This window comes from Sorex fumeus, unplaced genomic scaffold (assembly GCF_029834395.1).
Source record: "Sorex fumeus unplaced genomic scaffold, SorFum_2.1 ptg000007l, whole genome shotgun sequence".
Taxonomy (NCBI): Eukaryota; Metazoa; Chordata; class Mammalia; order Eulipotyphla; family Soricidae; genus Sorex; species Sorex fumeus.
The window spans coordinates 11740834-11758540 of NW_026606064.1; the positions used below are offsets into that span (position 1 = coordinate 11740834).

The following is a 17707-nucleotide window of genomic DNA, read 5'->3' on the forward strand; positions in this document are numbered from 1 at the left end:
CTGGGTGTGACCCAAAAAAGCAAAAAATAAATAAATAAATAAATAAATAAAAACTAAAAACACTAAACTTAGATTAGCCGTATCTCTTCTGTAATACCGAGGGGAGAAAGGGGAGAGGGGAGGAGAGGGTTGACGTGAAAACTTACTTATTTCACTGGAAACCTGGTTCAGTTTCTCCTGCGATCTGCTGATGAGGACAACCTTCATCCCGCATTTTGCCAACTGACGGAAAAACAAAAGAGAGGGCAAACGGTGGAATCAGGCATATGTAGTTCATTTTAAACAGAAATTTGATACATCACAACTTAAGAAACCCAAACCATACCATAACACAAAGTGAAAGAGGAGAAAACACTGCAATATAATGAATGAACAATTCAAGCTGAAGACTTGGTGGAAAGAACTCCCTTTCCTTAGGTAGCAAAAGGAATCCTTTCCAAAGGTTCTATAAGAAATTTTATTTTATACTTCATTTTAGAAGTTTCATCTGTATACTATTTCAGTTTTTAAAACAAGCTATTACTTCTGAAACTAAAAATCAATCCTATAAAGGTTTATTTGTTTCTGACTGAATATAGGAAGATCAGAGGACTGGTAAATTTTCTCTTAACATGTCAGGAGTTCCTGGGGCCACAATGATAGTACAATAGAGAGGATGTTTGCTTTGCACTGCATGTAGCCAACTGGTTTGATCCCCAGCATCCCATATGATTCCCCCCGCCCCCAGCACCTTCAGGAGTAATTCCTGTCTACAGAGCCAAGGGAACCCCTGAGCATCACTAGGTGTGACCCAATCCCCTCATGCCCCCCAAAATGTCAGGAATTCTTGGGACTGGAGAGACAATACAGCAGGTTGGGTGCTTGTTTTATATGCGGCTAATCCAGATTCAATCCCCAGCACCCCATATGGTCTCCCAAATCCCACCAGGAGTGATTCCTGAGTGCAGAGCCAGGAGTAAGACCTGAGCACAGACAGACATGGCCCAAACACCACCCTCAACCACAAAAAAAAAAAGAAAAATTGTAATAATACACTAAATTAACATACTATAATATCAAGAAAGAACCTAGAAATCCATACTGAGAGCTTAAAAAAATTATCAGAGGAGGAAGAGGAAGGAAAAGCTCTTATAGAAAAATAGCATCTAATAAAAGTAGAAACAAAAACAACATCTAAATACTCTTTTAATCACATGCTCATAATTAATTTAGGCAAAATTATCAGTTGGTGGTACCTCTCCTGTATGAGAGACTGTTGGGGAAAGATAATATCCATCCACTCTTGAGGTGACCCCCCCCAAAGAGATCCAATTAATTACAGAGGGAAATGGGTTGCTTCTATAATGGGCATCTTAATAAGATAGTCTTGGGGCCAGAGAAATAGTACAGCGGGCAGGGCGTTTTTCTTGCATGCAGCAAACCCAACTTTGACCCCTGTCATCCTATATGGTCCCCCAAGCACCAACAAGAGTATCTCCTGGGCAAAGGGCCAGGAGTAACCCTGGGCATTGATGGGTGTGGTCCCAAAACAAAACAAAAAAGCAAAAACTCAGCATCTTAATAAAAGATTGTTTTCTCAATATAAGTGGAAAAATGAACTTCTTGTACCTCCTGATGATAAAACTTAGAAGGAGACAAATACCTGTCACATTCCTGCCAAAGCAAGGTGAATATGAGTCTAATCAGGAGGAAACAATCAGATAAACCCAAGTGAAGAGAATTTCTGAAACCAACTGCCTGTGTTGGGGTGGGGGGTGGGGGAAACAGAGGAGCTCTTCTAGTCAAGAGATAATAACAAAATACGAATCATAAAACCCTGTATTGAACAGTGGATCAAAAGAGGTGTCACAAAAGATGTTGCTGGGTTAATTCAAGTTAAGAACAGGGAAATGTTTACTGCCAATTACTTATGGCTTTTCTGTACTTTCTGATACTGAAAAATGAGGGGACATGAAGGAAGAATTGTTTGTGTGTGTGTTTAAACACTTCAGGAACGATAGAGCAGTCAGTGGAGCCGCCTGCTCTTCATCATAACTGAGCAGTGTCCCAGGCGTGAGACCTTCTTGGCCCTAGGAGGCAGAGCAGGACATGCCGAAGAGCACTGTGATGAAGGTCAGGGAGATGGTTACAGGGGTTAAGACACATCCCTTACTTGTGCCCGGCATGATTTGACCTCCTAGAACACACTGTCCCCTGAGCACTGCCAGGTGTGATCCAGAAGGTCCCCAAGTACTGCTGGGGCGGGGGATTGAGAGCGCAGGGGGGGATGACCCAGGTGGTCATGGGCACAAGAGGGTCTGGGCAGCACACTTTAGGCCCTAGCAGGGAACTGTCTGGGTGAGTGGGTGGAAAGTCGCAGGGACTGGCTTCCCCAATCCCTGAATACTATACCACTTGGGAGGCCAAGGATAAGAGTACTGGACAGACAGGTGAGGTGTTTGCCGGGCATGCGGCCAACCCAGGTTCGATCCCTGGTATCCCCTGTGGTCCCCAGAGCACACCAGGAATAATACCCCAGGAATAATACCTGAGTGCAGAGCCAGGAGTAAATCCCTGAGCATCGCCAGGTGTGGCCCAAAGAAAAAACCCAAAGTAGTATAACACTAGTAGTAGTAGTAGTAGTAGTAGTAGTAGTAGTAGTAGTAGTAGTAGTACTGTTAGGGGGAGGGATGTGGCTCTGAGGTAGAGACATGCCTCGCAGGAGGCCCCAGCTGGATTCCCACCTGCCCAACAAAAGGAGAACATTGCCAAGATTCCCCCTATGGATAATGGTCTACAAACCATCAATCCTTCCCATCATCGCAGGACTAAGAATGTCTATCTTTCGCTTGTGCCTCAGTAACAGTATATGTCCTTTTGGAAATGGTTCAAAAGCAATTTGAAAAAGAACTAGCTATATACATTTAATATAAAACTAAATTACACAAAATTCTTCATCATTCCAACTAATGGAGAAATTACTATCCTTGTTTTGCATAAAAATTTGCTTCAAATTATACTTTGGTAATCATGGCATTTCTGACAAGACAGAAACAATGTACAACTACTGAGCAATATACAACATTCACTTACATTTTTTCAATTTAAAATCAAAACTACTGTAAACAATTATTCCTTGTTCTTATATTTTTAACACCAAAAGTCTTTGAAAATTACTTACCTCCTCTGCATATGATTTTCCAATTCCATCAGTACTACCTGTGACAACTGAGAAAAGAAAAAAAAAGTTTAGTTTGAAAATAATTAATGAAATCTAATAAAGCTAATAAAGGCTCACCAATGATAACTAAGGGAATTTATATATTTGGATGTAGAACCCAGAGCAATCCAAGTAGTTTAAGATTCAAGAAATACCCCAGACAACAGGTAAAATTAAAGGCCACACTGCCAAGTGTCATCAGGAATGTCTCACCAGCAATCGTTTTGGAAAAAGTACTGAAGACTGTGTCCAGCACTAAACACAGGCTTACGACATCACCTAGTGATTGTCAAGAGGTAGGTCTGTACAACCACCACCAAGAGATCGTCCAGGTATAAATAACTTCTTAATGCATAGAGAGGTTCCATTCCCACATAAATATCCATGGTGAATAAACAACTAAAAGGAGGCAAACTCATACAGTCGGTCCATTTTTCTTTGGCAGAACTAGGGATACTGGGAAAAGCATATAAGCCATTAGGGCACGTGTCTGGTAAGCGCCCAAGCCAGATTCAATCAGGCACCACAAGGTGCTTGGAGCATCAATGAGTGCAGCCCAGGGCACCCCTGCCCCCCCAGTACAGCCAGGTATCAGTTTCGTGAAAAGTACTACATAGCAAACTTTGGGAAGCACCATACCCTTGTTCAAAAGACAGCTTGCTTGACTGGGAATCACTTAGTGGGACCCCTGGGCTCTCAAGCATCCTGGGAGCATCCCCGCTCCCCCCCAAAAACCCAAACCAGAACTAGAGGTACAGGCAATGCATGAACACATCTTCTAGGCATCATATAGATAGATGTATATAGACCATATTGATGCATCTGAATTGTTACACTTCCATTCATGAAGTTCGATAAAAGGCAAAATTAATCAATGATGACAGAGTCAACTGGTTCGGTTCCATCTGGAAAAAGGGGAGGAACATAAAGAGAGCTTTGGGGTAGAAGAAACAGTCTCTATTTTGGTGAACATTTGTAAAAAAAAAAATCATAAAAATGCTAGCTCAATTAAATCTACACCTTATGTTATACCTGAATAAACTTTTTTTTTTAAATAATAGGTACTAGGAAGAAATGAAATAAGATCTATTTCTTCTACAACCTCAAAAACCGTAATGCAGGGCCAAACAAACAGTACAGAGGGTAAGGCTCTTGCCAGGCGGTGCACGCAGCCAACCCAATTTGACCCCTGGCACCATATGGCCCGAAGCACCACCAGGCATGATCCCTGAGCACAGAACCAGAAGTACAGCTGGGTGTGGCCCAGAAACAAAGTTACTGCAGTAGAAACAGTTGAAAATTTGGGTGGGCAATAGGATAGGGGCATAAGGTTCTTGCCTTGCATGTGGTCAACCCAGGTTGGATCCCTGGCATCCTATATGCTCCCACGAGCACCACCAGGAGAGATTTTCTGAGCGCAAAACCAGGAGAAATGCCTGAACACCACTGGGCGAGGCCCAAACCACCCTTCCAAATAAAAAAAAAAAAGCCAAAAGAGACAACTGAAAATTGTTCAGGCTACATCATGATATCCCTGAAATACTACTCATGTTAATTAAAATTCCTAATATGGTTATGAATATTATGGCTCTAAAAGGTTAGGGATGACCCCAAACTTCTTCGGAAGTTTTTACAAATGTTTTACAGGCTACGGAAAACAAGCTACGGTGTAAAGGATTATTTTCCTATATTTATCCTCAAACCACTTTCCATTTATAGAATACGGCACCTACTTCTATTCAGAATATGCCAAACATTTGCTGATTTTTTTTGAGCACCAGTTTTCAGTCTCAGGATTTTCATCATGTTCCTGCTCAGTCTTCATTGTTCCAGAATTTAAAGAGTCAAACACTCAGAATTAATGAGAACACTGTAATAAAATCCCAAATACCCAAGGCCCAATTTGATCAAGCAGAGTTGAACCTCATTTCACCAATACTCCCACCTCTTCCTTCCGAGATTATTCTGCAGAGAACCTCAAACATTACATCACTTCATTCATAAATATCAGCATGTATCTAATTTCTGAGACAGAGTTAACAATCCCTTGGTATCAAATTTATCTAATCAGTAGATAAGCTTCCTCAAATATTTCCCCAAATAACATGTTTGAATCCAGATTCAATAAATTCCATATTTAAAGCTGGTTCACATGGTGAATATTAACTACATTGTACTGTATAAGTTCCTGCTATCTACTTTTATTCATCTTTTCATCTCTATTACTATCTATCTGTCTCTGTCTCTCAGTCTCTCTCCCTCCCCCTCTCTCTCCCTTCTCCAGGCTGCTTCCGTTTTTATCCCTTTTATTTACTAAAATAATAAGTTCTAAGTTGAAACCTTCCAAGTCAGACACTGTGATTACATCTCCCTGGTGTCTTTTAGTACCCTAGAGGTGAGTGATAGATGGTTGACCAAATTCAGGCTGAAGGCAGTGTTTTGTTTGTTTGTTTGTTTGTTTGCTGTTGAGTGATACTAGTTATCTTTTTTTTTTTATTGGGGGGGATATAAACAGTCATTGGCTGATCACTGCCAAGATACACTGTTTCGGGGCTGGAGCGATAGCACAGTCGGTAGGGCATTTGCCTTGCATGCGGCCGACCCTGGTTCAATTCCCAGCATCCCATATGGTCCCCTGAGCACCACCAGGAGTGATTCCTGAGACCAAAGCCAGGAGCAACCCCTGTGCATCACCAGGTGTGACCCAAAAAGGAAAAAAAAAAAGATATACTGTTTCACTGGGTTTTCAATGAAATTGCAAAATATTGTCATTAGCATCTTCTCTTTCCATCTTCATTTATTAAATTCTGGAACATTTCTATAGAGAAATCAGCTCTTTTGGTGACAATGATAGGTTCGCATTGGGAAACCAAGACAAATATTCAATTCTTCCTCCCCCTCACCCCACTTCATTTACTAGTTTTAAAGATAACTTTAAAACTGGTGCCTTGATATTTCCCAAAGGTACAACGATAACTGTGGTCTTGTTTATAAGAAACATTATCAAATCCTAGACCCTAACAGTTGTGGCTGAACCATCCATATGGGATTCCATTTCGGATGAAACCTCAACCCCACATCCACTGAACGGTGCTTGTCATCTCCTGCGGGAGGCAAAGAGCTCAAGTTTCCTTCTGTATTCCTGCTACTGACTCCCACAAAGGTTTCATCCAGGGAGGACTGACGCTCTCATTGTGGCCAGTCCTCTCTTTTGCCTTGCAAGGGTCCACCCACTCAGCTCTTCAGACCACTTCCAGCGAGAGGCCCCTTTCTCTCTTCCAAACACCCATATTTTCCTACACACCTCACCCTCTCCTTTGAGTTGTACTTAATTATGTCTGAAAAAATCAGATCCCCGGTACTAGCTATGTGATGTGTGGAAGGTGTGCTGAATACTCTGTCAGAATGAATAAATGCTAGCTAACATTTAAGTCCGTCTCCAAGCAGCAAAGTAGAGCAAGGCAGAGACACAAGGGCCAGAGACACAGTACAAGGGTTAAGACACTTGCCTTGCCTGTGGTAGCTCCCGGTCAGATCCCCAGTACTGCATATGGTCCCCTGAGCATTGCCAGGAAACAGCACGGAACAGAGTCGGGAGTAAGCCCTGAATACCACCAGGTGTGACCCCAAAACACCCCCCAAAACAGAGTCGCAGGCTGCACTCCCTAGAACCTTCCTCCCTCTCCTACGCTGATGTGTATCTGCCACTGGTCTACCTGTATTACAGAGCTTTTGATGCCAGATTGTTGTTTACCTGGCTGACTTCTATAAAGGAGGGAAATCTTCCCTAGGATTACAGTCAGGAATCAACTGCAATGTCAGACTTCTCAGAAGAGACATTTTAAAACTTTCTTAATAAGAAAATGTTTGAAAACAAAACTGTAATAAAGTCACTCCATATTATGCCACAAGGGCTGGAGAGATTGTACAGTGAGTAAGGGATTTGCCTTGCATGTGGTCAACCCAAGTTTGACCCCCAGCCTCCTCTATGGTCCCCTGAGCACCACCAGGAATGATTTTTGAAGGCAGAGACAGGAGTAACCCCTAAGCACTGCTGGGTATGATCCAACCCCCCCCCCACACACACACACACACAATGAATTTCTGGAGTAACATATAATGCTTCAAGAATTTTTATTTTTATTTATTTATTTTTTCTTTTTGGGTCACACCCGGCAATGCACAGGGGTTATTCCTGGCTCTGCACTCAGGAATTACTCCTGGCAGCGCTCAGGGGACCATATGGGATGCTGGGAATCAAACTCAGGTCGGCTGCATGCAAGGCAAATGCCCTACCCGCTGTGCTATTGCTCCAGCTCCAAGAATTTTTAATCTGGTTCACGTAGCTAATTCAGAAGAATAAAGACCATGCATGTGCATCCATGTATATGTGTGGATGTGCATGTTAAAGGGCTAGCCCTAGCTGTTCACAGTCCGTCCCAGCAGAGCCATCTCATTCTCATTCTCTGCATTTTCAGAGAAGCTTTCCACGAGATAAAACACTAGAAATATTGTTACTTGGTCATTTTAGGACGGAATGTTTCCCAAGATTACTCTTAAACATATTACACTAATGCAGACGATCTTAGTTTGAGAATTAGATGCTAAACACATTTCTGAAATAGATTCGCCTTTATACTCCCAGCAAGGATCTTTTTCCTGATCATCACCAGCGCTATCAAATTTAAATCAAGCAGGCTTTAGAACTATTAGGTGCATCCATTGCTCAGGAGAATCCACTGTGGACATCAAGTACCTTATGAATCACCCACCTCCTGGTAAGGATTTTAAATATTAAGAAGAAACAATCTGACTTTAAATTGCATGAATATTAAAAATTTAGCCTCTGATCTTTTTGGATGGATAAAAGTATCTTCCATATTTAATGCTTCTCAAAAGTCTCACTTTTCATAATTACTTATATGCTAAATATTATCTCACATGGATATTTCTGAGAAAACAGGAAATGATTTTTATGAGCCCAAGAAATGAACACAACTAAAAGTCTTTTTACTGTCATCTCTCCAAGCCCCCATCACTGCTTCACCGTGGCCACATCAGTGACCTCTAAGACTAACAATGGGGAATCAAGCAGGTATTTCCGCAGAAAAGGGAATGAAGAATCCATATGTTCGCAAAGGCTTAGTAGGTTAACACTTATAATAATGTACAAACATTGTGAGTTATCTGTCAGACTTTAGTCAGAAAAGTTTTACTCAATTCAAACCCATTTAAAGTGGTTTAGAAAGGGGGTATAGAAACAAAAATCATCTTGCTTGTGCTTTTAAGGATAACATCTTTGTCTTAAAGATACTCATTTCCAATAGTAGTACAGAGATAGCAGCTCACAGTTGGATAGAAAAATACTGATAAAACAAATTTGTGTTTTTTTTTTCTTTTTAACATTTGGTATTATGTGATTGTATTAAGGTCCCTTAGCAGGATAGGTGTAAACAAACCTTTCTTACTCAAATAGAGGGCCACCATAAGCACCATCAGTGAATATCATACTCAAATGCTGAGGAGTTTGTCTTGCCTTTTAAGAAACTCTAATGCTTCTTGCAAGACTGGTTTCAAGGCTCTGAGTTCCTTAAACTGTTGCCTGTCCTTGAAGCTCTGTGTTGTTTCTTCAAATCGGAATGATAACCTAGCTGGAGAGAATATTCTTAGTGAAAATATTCAGTCTGCTGAGTTTGGGGGATAGATCCCTCCATTCTTTCTGACTCACAGGAGACTGGTAGATCTACTGTGAATTTTACTGGCTTTCTTTTGCATGTAAGTTCCTTTTTCAGATTTGCTGCTTTCAATATGACATCTCTATCTTTAGATTTTGTGATTTTAAGGTTTTTCTATTTGAGTCTATTTTCACTGGGACCCTTTGGACCTCTTCAATCTGGATGCCCGTATTCCTCGACTTTGGGAAATTCTTATCTGTGATTTAACTACTGTTTCTTCATTGAATTTGTCTTCCTGTTCTTCAGCGGCTCCAAAGACTCTTACGTTGTTCCTCTCGAGCCCATTCCATAGTTTTGTGGTATGCTGCTCATTTCTCTTCAGACAATTTCCCACCTTTTGTTCTTTGCAGGCAGTTTCCTCCATCTCATCCTGCAGCTCCCTGATCTTTATACTAAGCTGCTGTGAATCTGCTGCTCGAGCTTCTTCTTCTTCTTTTTTTTTTATTAGTGAAACACCATGAGGTACAGTTGTAGATTTACAAATTTTTGTGCTTGGGTTTCGGTTATACCATGATCCAATACCCATCCCTCCACCAGTGCCCATTTTCCACCACCATGGATAATATCCTCCCCCTCCCCCATCCTCCCCATCCCACCCTGCCTCTGTGGCAAGGCATTCCCTTTTGTTCTCTCTCTCCTTTGGGGTGTTGTGGTCTGCAAAAGAGGCACTGAGTGGCAAACATGTTCAGTCCATAGTCTACTTTCAACATGCATCTCTCCTCCTGGGAGGATCCTCCAAACACCCTTTATTTGGTGCTCCCTTCTCTATCTGAGCTGCCCTTTCCCCTAGAATGCCCGGCTGGCCTCTAAGCTATGGAGTAATCCTCCTGGTGCTGATCTCAGCTATTCTTGGGTATTAATCTCATATTTTGTTATTTTATATCCCCCAGATGAATGTAATCTTTCTATGTCTATCCCTCTCTTTCTGACTCATTTCGCTTAGCATGATACTTTCCATATTGTACCACTTGTATGTAAATTTCATGACTTCATCTTTTCTAAGAGCTACATAGTACTCCATTGTGTAGATGTACCAAAGTTTCTTTAACCAGTCATCTGTTCTTGGGCATTCAGGTTTCTTCCAGTTTCTGGCTATTGTAAAGAGTGCTGCAATGAACAAACAAGTGCAGATGTCACTTCGACTATACATTTTTGCCTCTCCGGGATATATTCCCAGGAGTGGTATTGCTGAGCTTCTATTGAGTATTTTGTCCCCAATGTATATCACCTGCTCGATCAGGCGCCAGTAATGTCTCCATTCGTCCCTGTTGCGTGCTAGTGTAGCCCAATGGCGTCACTGGCTCCCACTCCAGCAAATCGATGAGTAACGGGTTGTCAAGAGTCAAGTGATCAAGTGACATATCGCCTACCATCCTCTTCATTTCTGCTTGTAGTTTTCTCATTTCCACACTCATACTTTCTTGTGCTTTGCTGACTACTTGTGCCCTTGTTTCTCTGAACCCACTATACACCCTCACGACGGCGTCGCTCAGGTCTCTGTTGTTAGGTGAGCTAGTTGTGCCGGCTGAGCCTTCGGTGTTACTGGTTCATTCATGGAGCCTGGTGAGCCTCTGTGGAGTCTTTCCCACTGGGTATGCTGTGCTCTGCCTGTGCTGAGGATTAATCTTTGTAGTCAGCCTACATGGGACTCTCTGGGAATTGCTCTTTTCCTTTCCCGTCTCTTCTTCTACTAGTCACAGGATGTATTTAACTAACTGGGTGACACTGGGTGAACTGTCACACGGCTGTGTTGTACTTCAGGAGCGACTTATTACTTCTTGTTCATATAAATAGTATAAATCTCACTACTAACATAATAGCATACCATCTGAGAAGTCAACTGTTCATTAGCTAATTCCTCATCAAAACATATCATCTTAAGCCAGAAGCCCTTGGGTAGGTGTTTCTGGGGTTTAAAGGAAAACAGAAGAGAGACTACTATTTTTCATTCTTATCACTGAAATTTTTTTCTTCTCTTTCTTCTCTGGTAGTGCTGACCATTAAACCCAACATCTTACACATGCAAGGCAAGTGCTAGATCACTGGGCCTTTGGTACTTTTTAACCACACCCATATAATTGGCTTTCTAAAGCAAAAAGTTCTGGGCTGGAAAGATAATGCAGGAGGTTATGGCGCTTGTCTTGCATGCAGCCAACCTCAGTTCAAATCCCTGACACCACATATTGTCTCCTGGGGACCCAAAGGTCACTACTGAGCACAGAGCCAGGATTAACCTTGAACACCAACACATGTGCCTCACCCTCCCCATCCCCAAAATACATAAATTAAAAAGAAGTACTTTCCTTTAGTAGAAAGACTGTCAATGCAGTCACCATGTGCTGTCTCTCTTCCAGTTTCATAATAATCAGTGTGGGGGAGCATAAGTCAGCATTTTCCAAAGCAATTTAATTAAAAATGACTTAAAATTTTTTGAAAATTTGATTGCTGTTTATTATAAAAGACTACTAGTTTCAACTGATATGAACAGAATATTAAGAGTAAAATATGTGTGTTTATATAAGCGACTAAAATTGGAGGGGGTTATTTTTAGGATGTTCTGGGTTTGGTTTTGTTTTGTTTTGGGGCCACATCCAGCTGTGCTCAGGACTTACAATCCTGGCTCTGTGCTCAGGGATCACTCCTGGCAGGGCTCAGGGGACCATATGGATGTTGTACACTGTGTACTATCACTCCAGCCCAAGCTACTCAGATGTTTAAATATTACCAGCACATTGATAATAATGTACTATTCTCTATGCTAAGATGGTCTCTTGGTTTGTCCTCAGGGAAATCCTGATTGAAGCCCAGTGCCACTTGATATACGCCACCTTGCCACAGCAACCAAATCGCATCAAGATCAGTTCTCAAATCGTGTAACCTACAGGACCTGTTTGTTTTCTGTGGCTTCTAAAAGAGGGGGAATGGGGAGGGGGGGAAGCAGCATTCATGGCCAGGCTGAAATAAGACACACTGAGTACCCAGGACCCCAGAGGCCCAACCTCCCAACCTCACATCCATGTCCGTGTCCATCTCAGCAGCCTGCCCTCCTCGACGGCCCTTCACTGCCCCCCACCCACCTGTGCCCTGGAGCAGACTTTTCTCCTGCCCCAAGAGAGGAGGTGACTGGACCCCAGGAAGAAGAAGCAGACAACGTTGAGAGGGCCACTGCGAAAGGCTTCCTATAGGGAAGGGACAATCGGGGGAGGGTCCTCTCTGCCCTCCTCTGGCCCATTCTCAAGTGCTCAATGAGGCTCCAGCAGTCTCCAGCAGAGCCCTGAGGGCAGAAGCCACCAACCAGGCTGGGTGAAACCAGTGACAGAGATACCAGGTTCCTGGTGACCCAATGCTAATACCCACACTCCAACTTTTTCGAACCGATGACTTTGATTACTGCTTACCCTAGAGGACCCAACCTGAGACACGAGTAAGTTCTAGCCTTATTTAAGCCTGGTAAAAATAAACTTTTAACTTATCAAAGTCAAGATGACAGGCGCAGAAAAAGAATCTTTTCTGCGAGTTCTTAAAACAAAGCAGTTAGGGGCTGGAGAGATAGCACAGCGGGTAGGGCGTTTGCCTTGCACGCGGCCGACCCGGGTTCAATTCCCAGCATCCCATATGGTCCCCTGAGCACCACCAGGAGTAACTCCTGAGTGCAGAGCCAGGAGTAACCCCTGTGCATCGCCGGGTGTGACACAAAAAGCAAAAACAAAACAAACAAAACAAACAAACAAACAAACAAACAAAAACCAAAGCAGTTAGTATTCACATCATCCTAAAGATATCTGCTCAAGAAACCTTAGTGATGTTCTCTGGTCAATTCCCATAAGGGTGACCATCCCAGTCTAAGTGACCCCCACAGGGGCTCATGTAAGAACCTTCTAGCCCCTCCTTACTCCGTTCACCCTTACTCAGTTTAGAAACAACTTTCTCCCTCCCTCTGTAACGCCTTCCTTCCTTCTCTCCCTTTCATCCTTCCTTCTTCCCTCCCTCCCCTCCCATCCTTCCATTCTTCCCTCCCTTCCTCCCTCCCTGCCCCCACCTGTCTTTTCCTTTCTTTCTTGTTTTTTGGGCCACACCTGGTGGTGCTTAGGGTTTATTCCTGGCTCTACTCAGGGATAACTCCTGTCGTGGCTTGGGGGCCTTATGAACTGCTCAAAGTGAAGCTGCGTCAGCCCCAAGCAAGGCAAGCATCCTACCCACTGTACTATCTCTCCAGCCCTAGGAGTCAGTACTTTGTTGCAGTTGTTGTTGTCTGTCTTGTTTGGGAGCCACATCCAGCAGTGATCAAGGGACTCGGGGATTGAACAGAAAAAAAGAAAGAAAGGAAGGAAGGAAGGAAGGAAGGAAGGAAGGAAGGAAGGAAGGAAGGAAAGAAAACCACCAACTTTCTCAAACACTCTGTCTGAAGTCACATTCTTCTGCCAAGACAGGCTAGTGCTTCCCCCTTTCCCTTTCTGTAAAACCTGAAACCCAAGTCGGTTCATTTCCCATGGCCACCACTGGGGGCTACTATCATACAGGTCCACAAGAAACACAACCGTCTTTTATACACCTGCTGACTCTCATCCCTCTCCCATCCACTCCCAACATGGCAGCCAAAGTGATCACCCGGAAACAACCTGGCTGACCTCACAGCCTTCAACCCGCTGACACCTTTGCGCTTCCCTCATTCTTTACACCACGACCCGACCTTCCTCCCCCCACCTCCCACCCCCGGTCACTCCTCACTGCCCTGGGCACGCTGACATTTTTCCAATTCCACGCAACAAGCTCTTTTGTTCACACATGTTGGGGTTCTCGCCTGAAGACTGCTTTCCCCATTAAGCCTTCCTTAACCTCTAGACTAACGAGAGATCTCGTAGCTCTCTGCCTGCTTTGCACTCCCATTTCCCCTTTATGGTACTCATGATGCAGGTTTCCAAATGGGCTGGGTGTCTCTGGGCCACCAGTCCGATTACTACAGTCCTTGATTTAAGTAAATAAATAAATAAATAATTAAATAATACACACACATCTAAAGTTTGCTGGATGAATAAATGAGTGAATGGATGGAAAACTAGCCTCTGCTGACAACAGTCACTACTTTGTCCATTCATTTCTTTAAACAGAATGTTTATCTCCTGCACAAAACCCCATAAACTCTGGTTTCTCTTAGAATCAAAGATCAAGTGGTCTACTGTAAAATTTCCAAGATAATCTGGTTCATGAAAGATCTATAAATAACGCGATTTTTAAAGAAGCCCAAGGCTGTCCTTGAAAAGAGATGATTTACAATTCTAGAAAGACCCACTTGGTTTTATCACGTGCCCAGGACAGATGTAAACAAGTAGAAAGCAAGGTTAGAGAAAGGGGAGGGGAGGGACTGAATCATTCTGGTTTAGAGTCAAACAAGTCAGAGGACCAAAGGGAAAACGAGTCCCCTGTTCTAGTCACGAAGATTTGTTCTTCAAGTAACGCTGGGTGTCCTCTCAGGAGGATCCAGATGATGCTACTTTGTTAAGGAGCAAGCAGAGAAGTCAATCTTCAACTAAATACACACAAAAGCTACAGGTGTCAACCTTAACTCCACAGCAGAGTAAGGTATCACCTACAATCCTCGGTTCAGGTCATTCATACTTACACTCTGTCAGGCTGTTGGAATACATATGATGGTGGGGGGGGGGGGGGTTGAGGGGGTGGGCTATCCCCAAAGTGGGAAGAAAGGGAGGGTTTCCCCTCCCTCTCCGAGCATATGGCTTCAGACACAGAGATAACACCAGAACTCAGATTAGCATGCCTTTCCGAAGAGGAAAAGTGATAATGCTACAGAATGCCCCAATTTGGCGTCCAGAAGTGTCTAGCCTGTTGAAAATTATATAAAACACTGGCAGCTGACCAGAGCTCAGCTTCCAGATTGTCTTCAGAGTCAACAACAAGACTTAAGTTTGTGTAACTTACTCTTTTGGTCCGCCGCTTGCTAAGAACAGATATTTTTAGTAAGAACCCAATCAACCTTATCAAAATCAAACATCAAAAAAAAAAAAATAGACTAGAGGAGCTGTGGAAGCAAACACACTATTTTTAGCTCTTCTGACAACTCCCTGCCACTAGCCACCAGACTGGCTGCAGCGCCGTGTGGGAGAGCCGCGCTATGCCAGGCAGGCTTCTTCCCCTGACCCCGTCTGTTTCTCCCGAACACCTGGATGCAGAGAACACGGGACTGATAAAAGATTAATACCGCTGCAAACCATGACAGCTGCCTTTCCTGAGCACTTTTTTCGGGGGGGGGGAGGGGGGTGGAAGGGGAAGTTGCAGGGGAAGTGCGGAGAACAGAAAATGACAGCGAGCTCTTGCATCAGTATTCCTCTTGGGGATCTATTACATGAAAAGAAAATTGCTATTTCAATTCCCTTTTGTTGCTAAAAACAGCAGCCTCAATTGATTCAAGCAAACAGGGGAGCGGCTTAGCAGGGCTGAATATAGAAACCACTGAAGACCTGAGGAACAAATGCTAACTCAGTCTAACACACCCCAGCTCACATTGAACAAAGAACAAAGGCGAGCAGGGTGCCTTCAGCACGTGAATAAACAGGAGCGACTCCCTGCGTTTTTATTAAAGAGAAAAAGATGAAGTGGCTGGGACGTAGGAAAAGATCACCTAGCCATATTTAAATGAAAGATGATTCTTACTGGGGGCGGGGGAAGGGAGAGACCACTTGTGCATAAATCCACATTGCCCACAAGCCCACCGGGTTGGGGAATGACCTCTTCTTCCCAGCGCAATCGATAATTGTAGAAGGAAACGGCCCATTTTGCCGAGATCCTACCCCCAAGCTTAGGCCCCTTCTCCCGCTGAGTCTTCTGGGGTTCCTGGCAGAGCAGCCCGCCCACAGCTCCCCCCTTCTCACCCCTGCCTTCCACTTCTCTTGATCCAACCAAAGCCTGCCAACAGTTAGTGTGCCACTTAAATCTAACAAACAAAACAAAACAACATTGAAAGAAAAGACTCATAGGTTCGGAACAGAGAACAGAAGGAAACTGTGAAAATTAGGATCTGCCAAAGGCAGCTAATTCCCTGGGCTGACTCCCAGGCCAGGCCGTGTAATGCCTACTGGTGGCACAACCCAAAAATATCTTCTGCCTGATTCTTCTCACTTGGTTAACTGAAAATCCTTCCAGATAATGATTCATCTTGCTCATGGCACATCCTCTTTAAAAATGCAAAGCTTTGTACAAGAATTAAAAGACTATCAATCCTCATCCCTTGGTAGGAGCTAGTGGACTAAACTAACTCGTTTCCCAAGTTTCCGTTGGGGGGAAACCCCCAAATGGGAGGGTAAGAGAGCAAGGGTCTCGTGAGAACAGGACTTCTTGGGCCAGAGAGGTAATATAGCAAGAGGGCACTTGCCATGCACACGGCCAACCTAGGTTCAATCCCAGGGTCCCCCAAACCCCACCAGGAGAGATTCCTGAGTGCGGCCAGAGGGTAAGCTCTGAGCACCATCTGGTGTGGTCCAAATGAGAGAGAGAGAGAGAGAGAGAGAGAGAGAGAGAGAGAGAGAGAGAGAGCTTCTAAGTGTTTCTTTTTTGTTTTGGTTGTTTTGGACTGTAATGAGCTATGCTCAGGCCTTATTCCTGAAGGGGCTTGGGGTACCAAATGCTGAGCCGGGATTGAACCTCGGTGGGCTGCAGGTGAGGCAAGCGGCTTACCCACTGTACTGTCTCTCCAGCCCCCAGAGTTCCTACTTCTGAACGAGGAGGACACTGCAAAGGAAAAACAATTTGCTTTGGCTATTTTAGAACAAAGGCAGCGATGTGGAGTGGTCTGGAGCCGGCTCTCGGATCATACCTGCAAGGTTCAAGTGCCAGTTCACTGACAACTCTGCAATCGAGCAGAGATTCTCCAGTTAACCTCTCGTCTCGGGGTTTTTTTTTTGTTTGTTTGTTTTTGTTTCTGTAAAGTGGAAACAGTATCTGTTCCATCAAAATAATGTGAAGATGCAATAAAATAATGTTAATGAGAGTAAGCACCGTTCCATAGCGTTTGAGAATTAAATGGGAACGGTACGGCACTTGGTTCACAGCAAACACACCAATGACAGCAATTAGAATGGGGAGATGAGTTACAGTAAGTTAAACTTTAAAGTATAGCTGTGGAGGAAATTATTTTGGTGGTTCCTCAAAGAGAAATAATTCTGCTCCTAGAACTGATACGAGGGCCCTGAAAACACATATTCGAACCAGAGGGGAGACAGGCAGTCCCACTAGTCACAACAGACAAAAAATGGAAATAACTCGACTGTGCCTCCACAAAATAGATCATCAAAATGTGGTATATATCCATACAACAAAGCACCATTCTACGATGAAAAGAATGGAAGTAGAGGCATATGTTAACTTGGTGCAGAGACCATATAACTGAAAGCTAGTTTAAGACAAAAGCACAAGGCTCAGAGGTCCTACCCAGTATGATTCCATTTTACATGCAAGATCCAGAGCTGGTAAGTCTGAAAGATTAGTGGTGTCCAGGGTCTGGGGAATTAGCAGAGTATGACAGCTTCATGGGAATGGTATTTCCTTCTGCAGCAACGAAAACATCCTAACCAGAGAGAGGTGCTGGGTGTACGATACTGTACCCGTGAATAAGATACTATTAAATGTTTATACTAAACTGATAAAAATTTTATTTCAATCTCAAATGTCTATGTACTATGTCCTCCCGTTGTTCATCGATTTGCTCGAGCAGGCCCAGTAAGGTCTCCATTTTTTTTTTTGAGATTTGTTGTTACTGTGT

General features: G+C 43.5%; 1 protein-coding gene across 1 annotated transcript in view; it reads right to left on the reverse strand.

Annotated features, from left to right (window-relative positions):
- Positions 1-17707, reverse strand: part of HSD17B12 (hydroxysteroid 17-beta dehydrogenase 12) — a 144477-nt gene that overhangs the window by 89131 nt on the left and 37639 nt on the right. The window contains exons 2-3 of the mRNA XM_056132849.1: positions 3161-3207; positions 147-222 (exon numbers count right to left, since the gene is read on the reverse strand). Of these exons, the coding sequence (XP_055988824.1) occupies positions 147-222; positions 3161-3207 (123 nt within the window). The remainder of the gene's footprint in view (positions 1-146; positions 223-3160; positions 3208-17707) is intronic.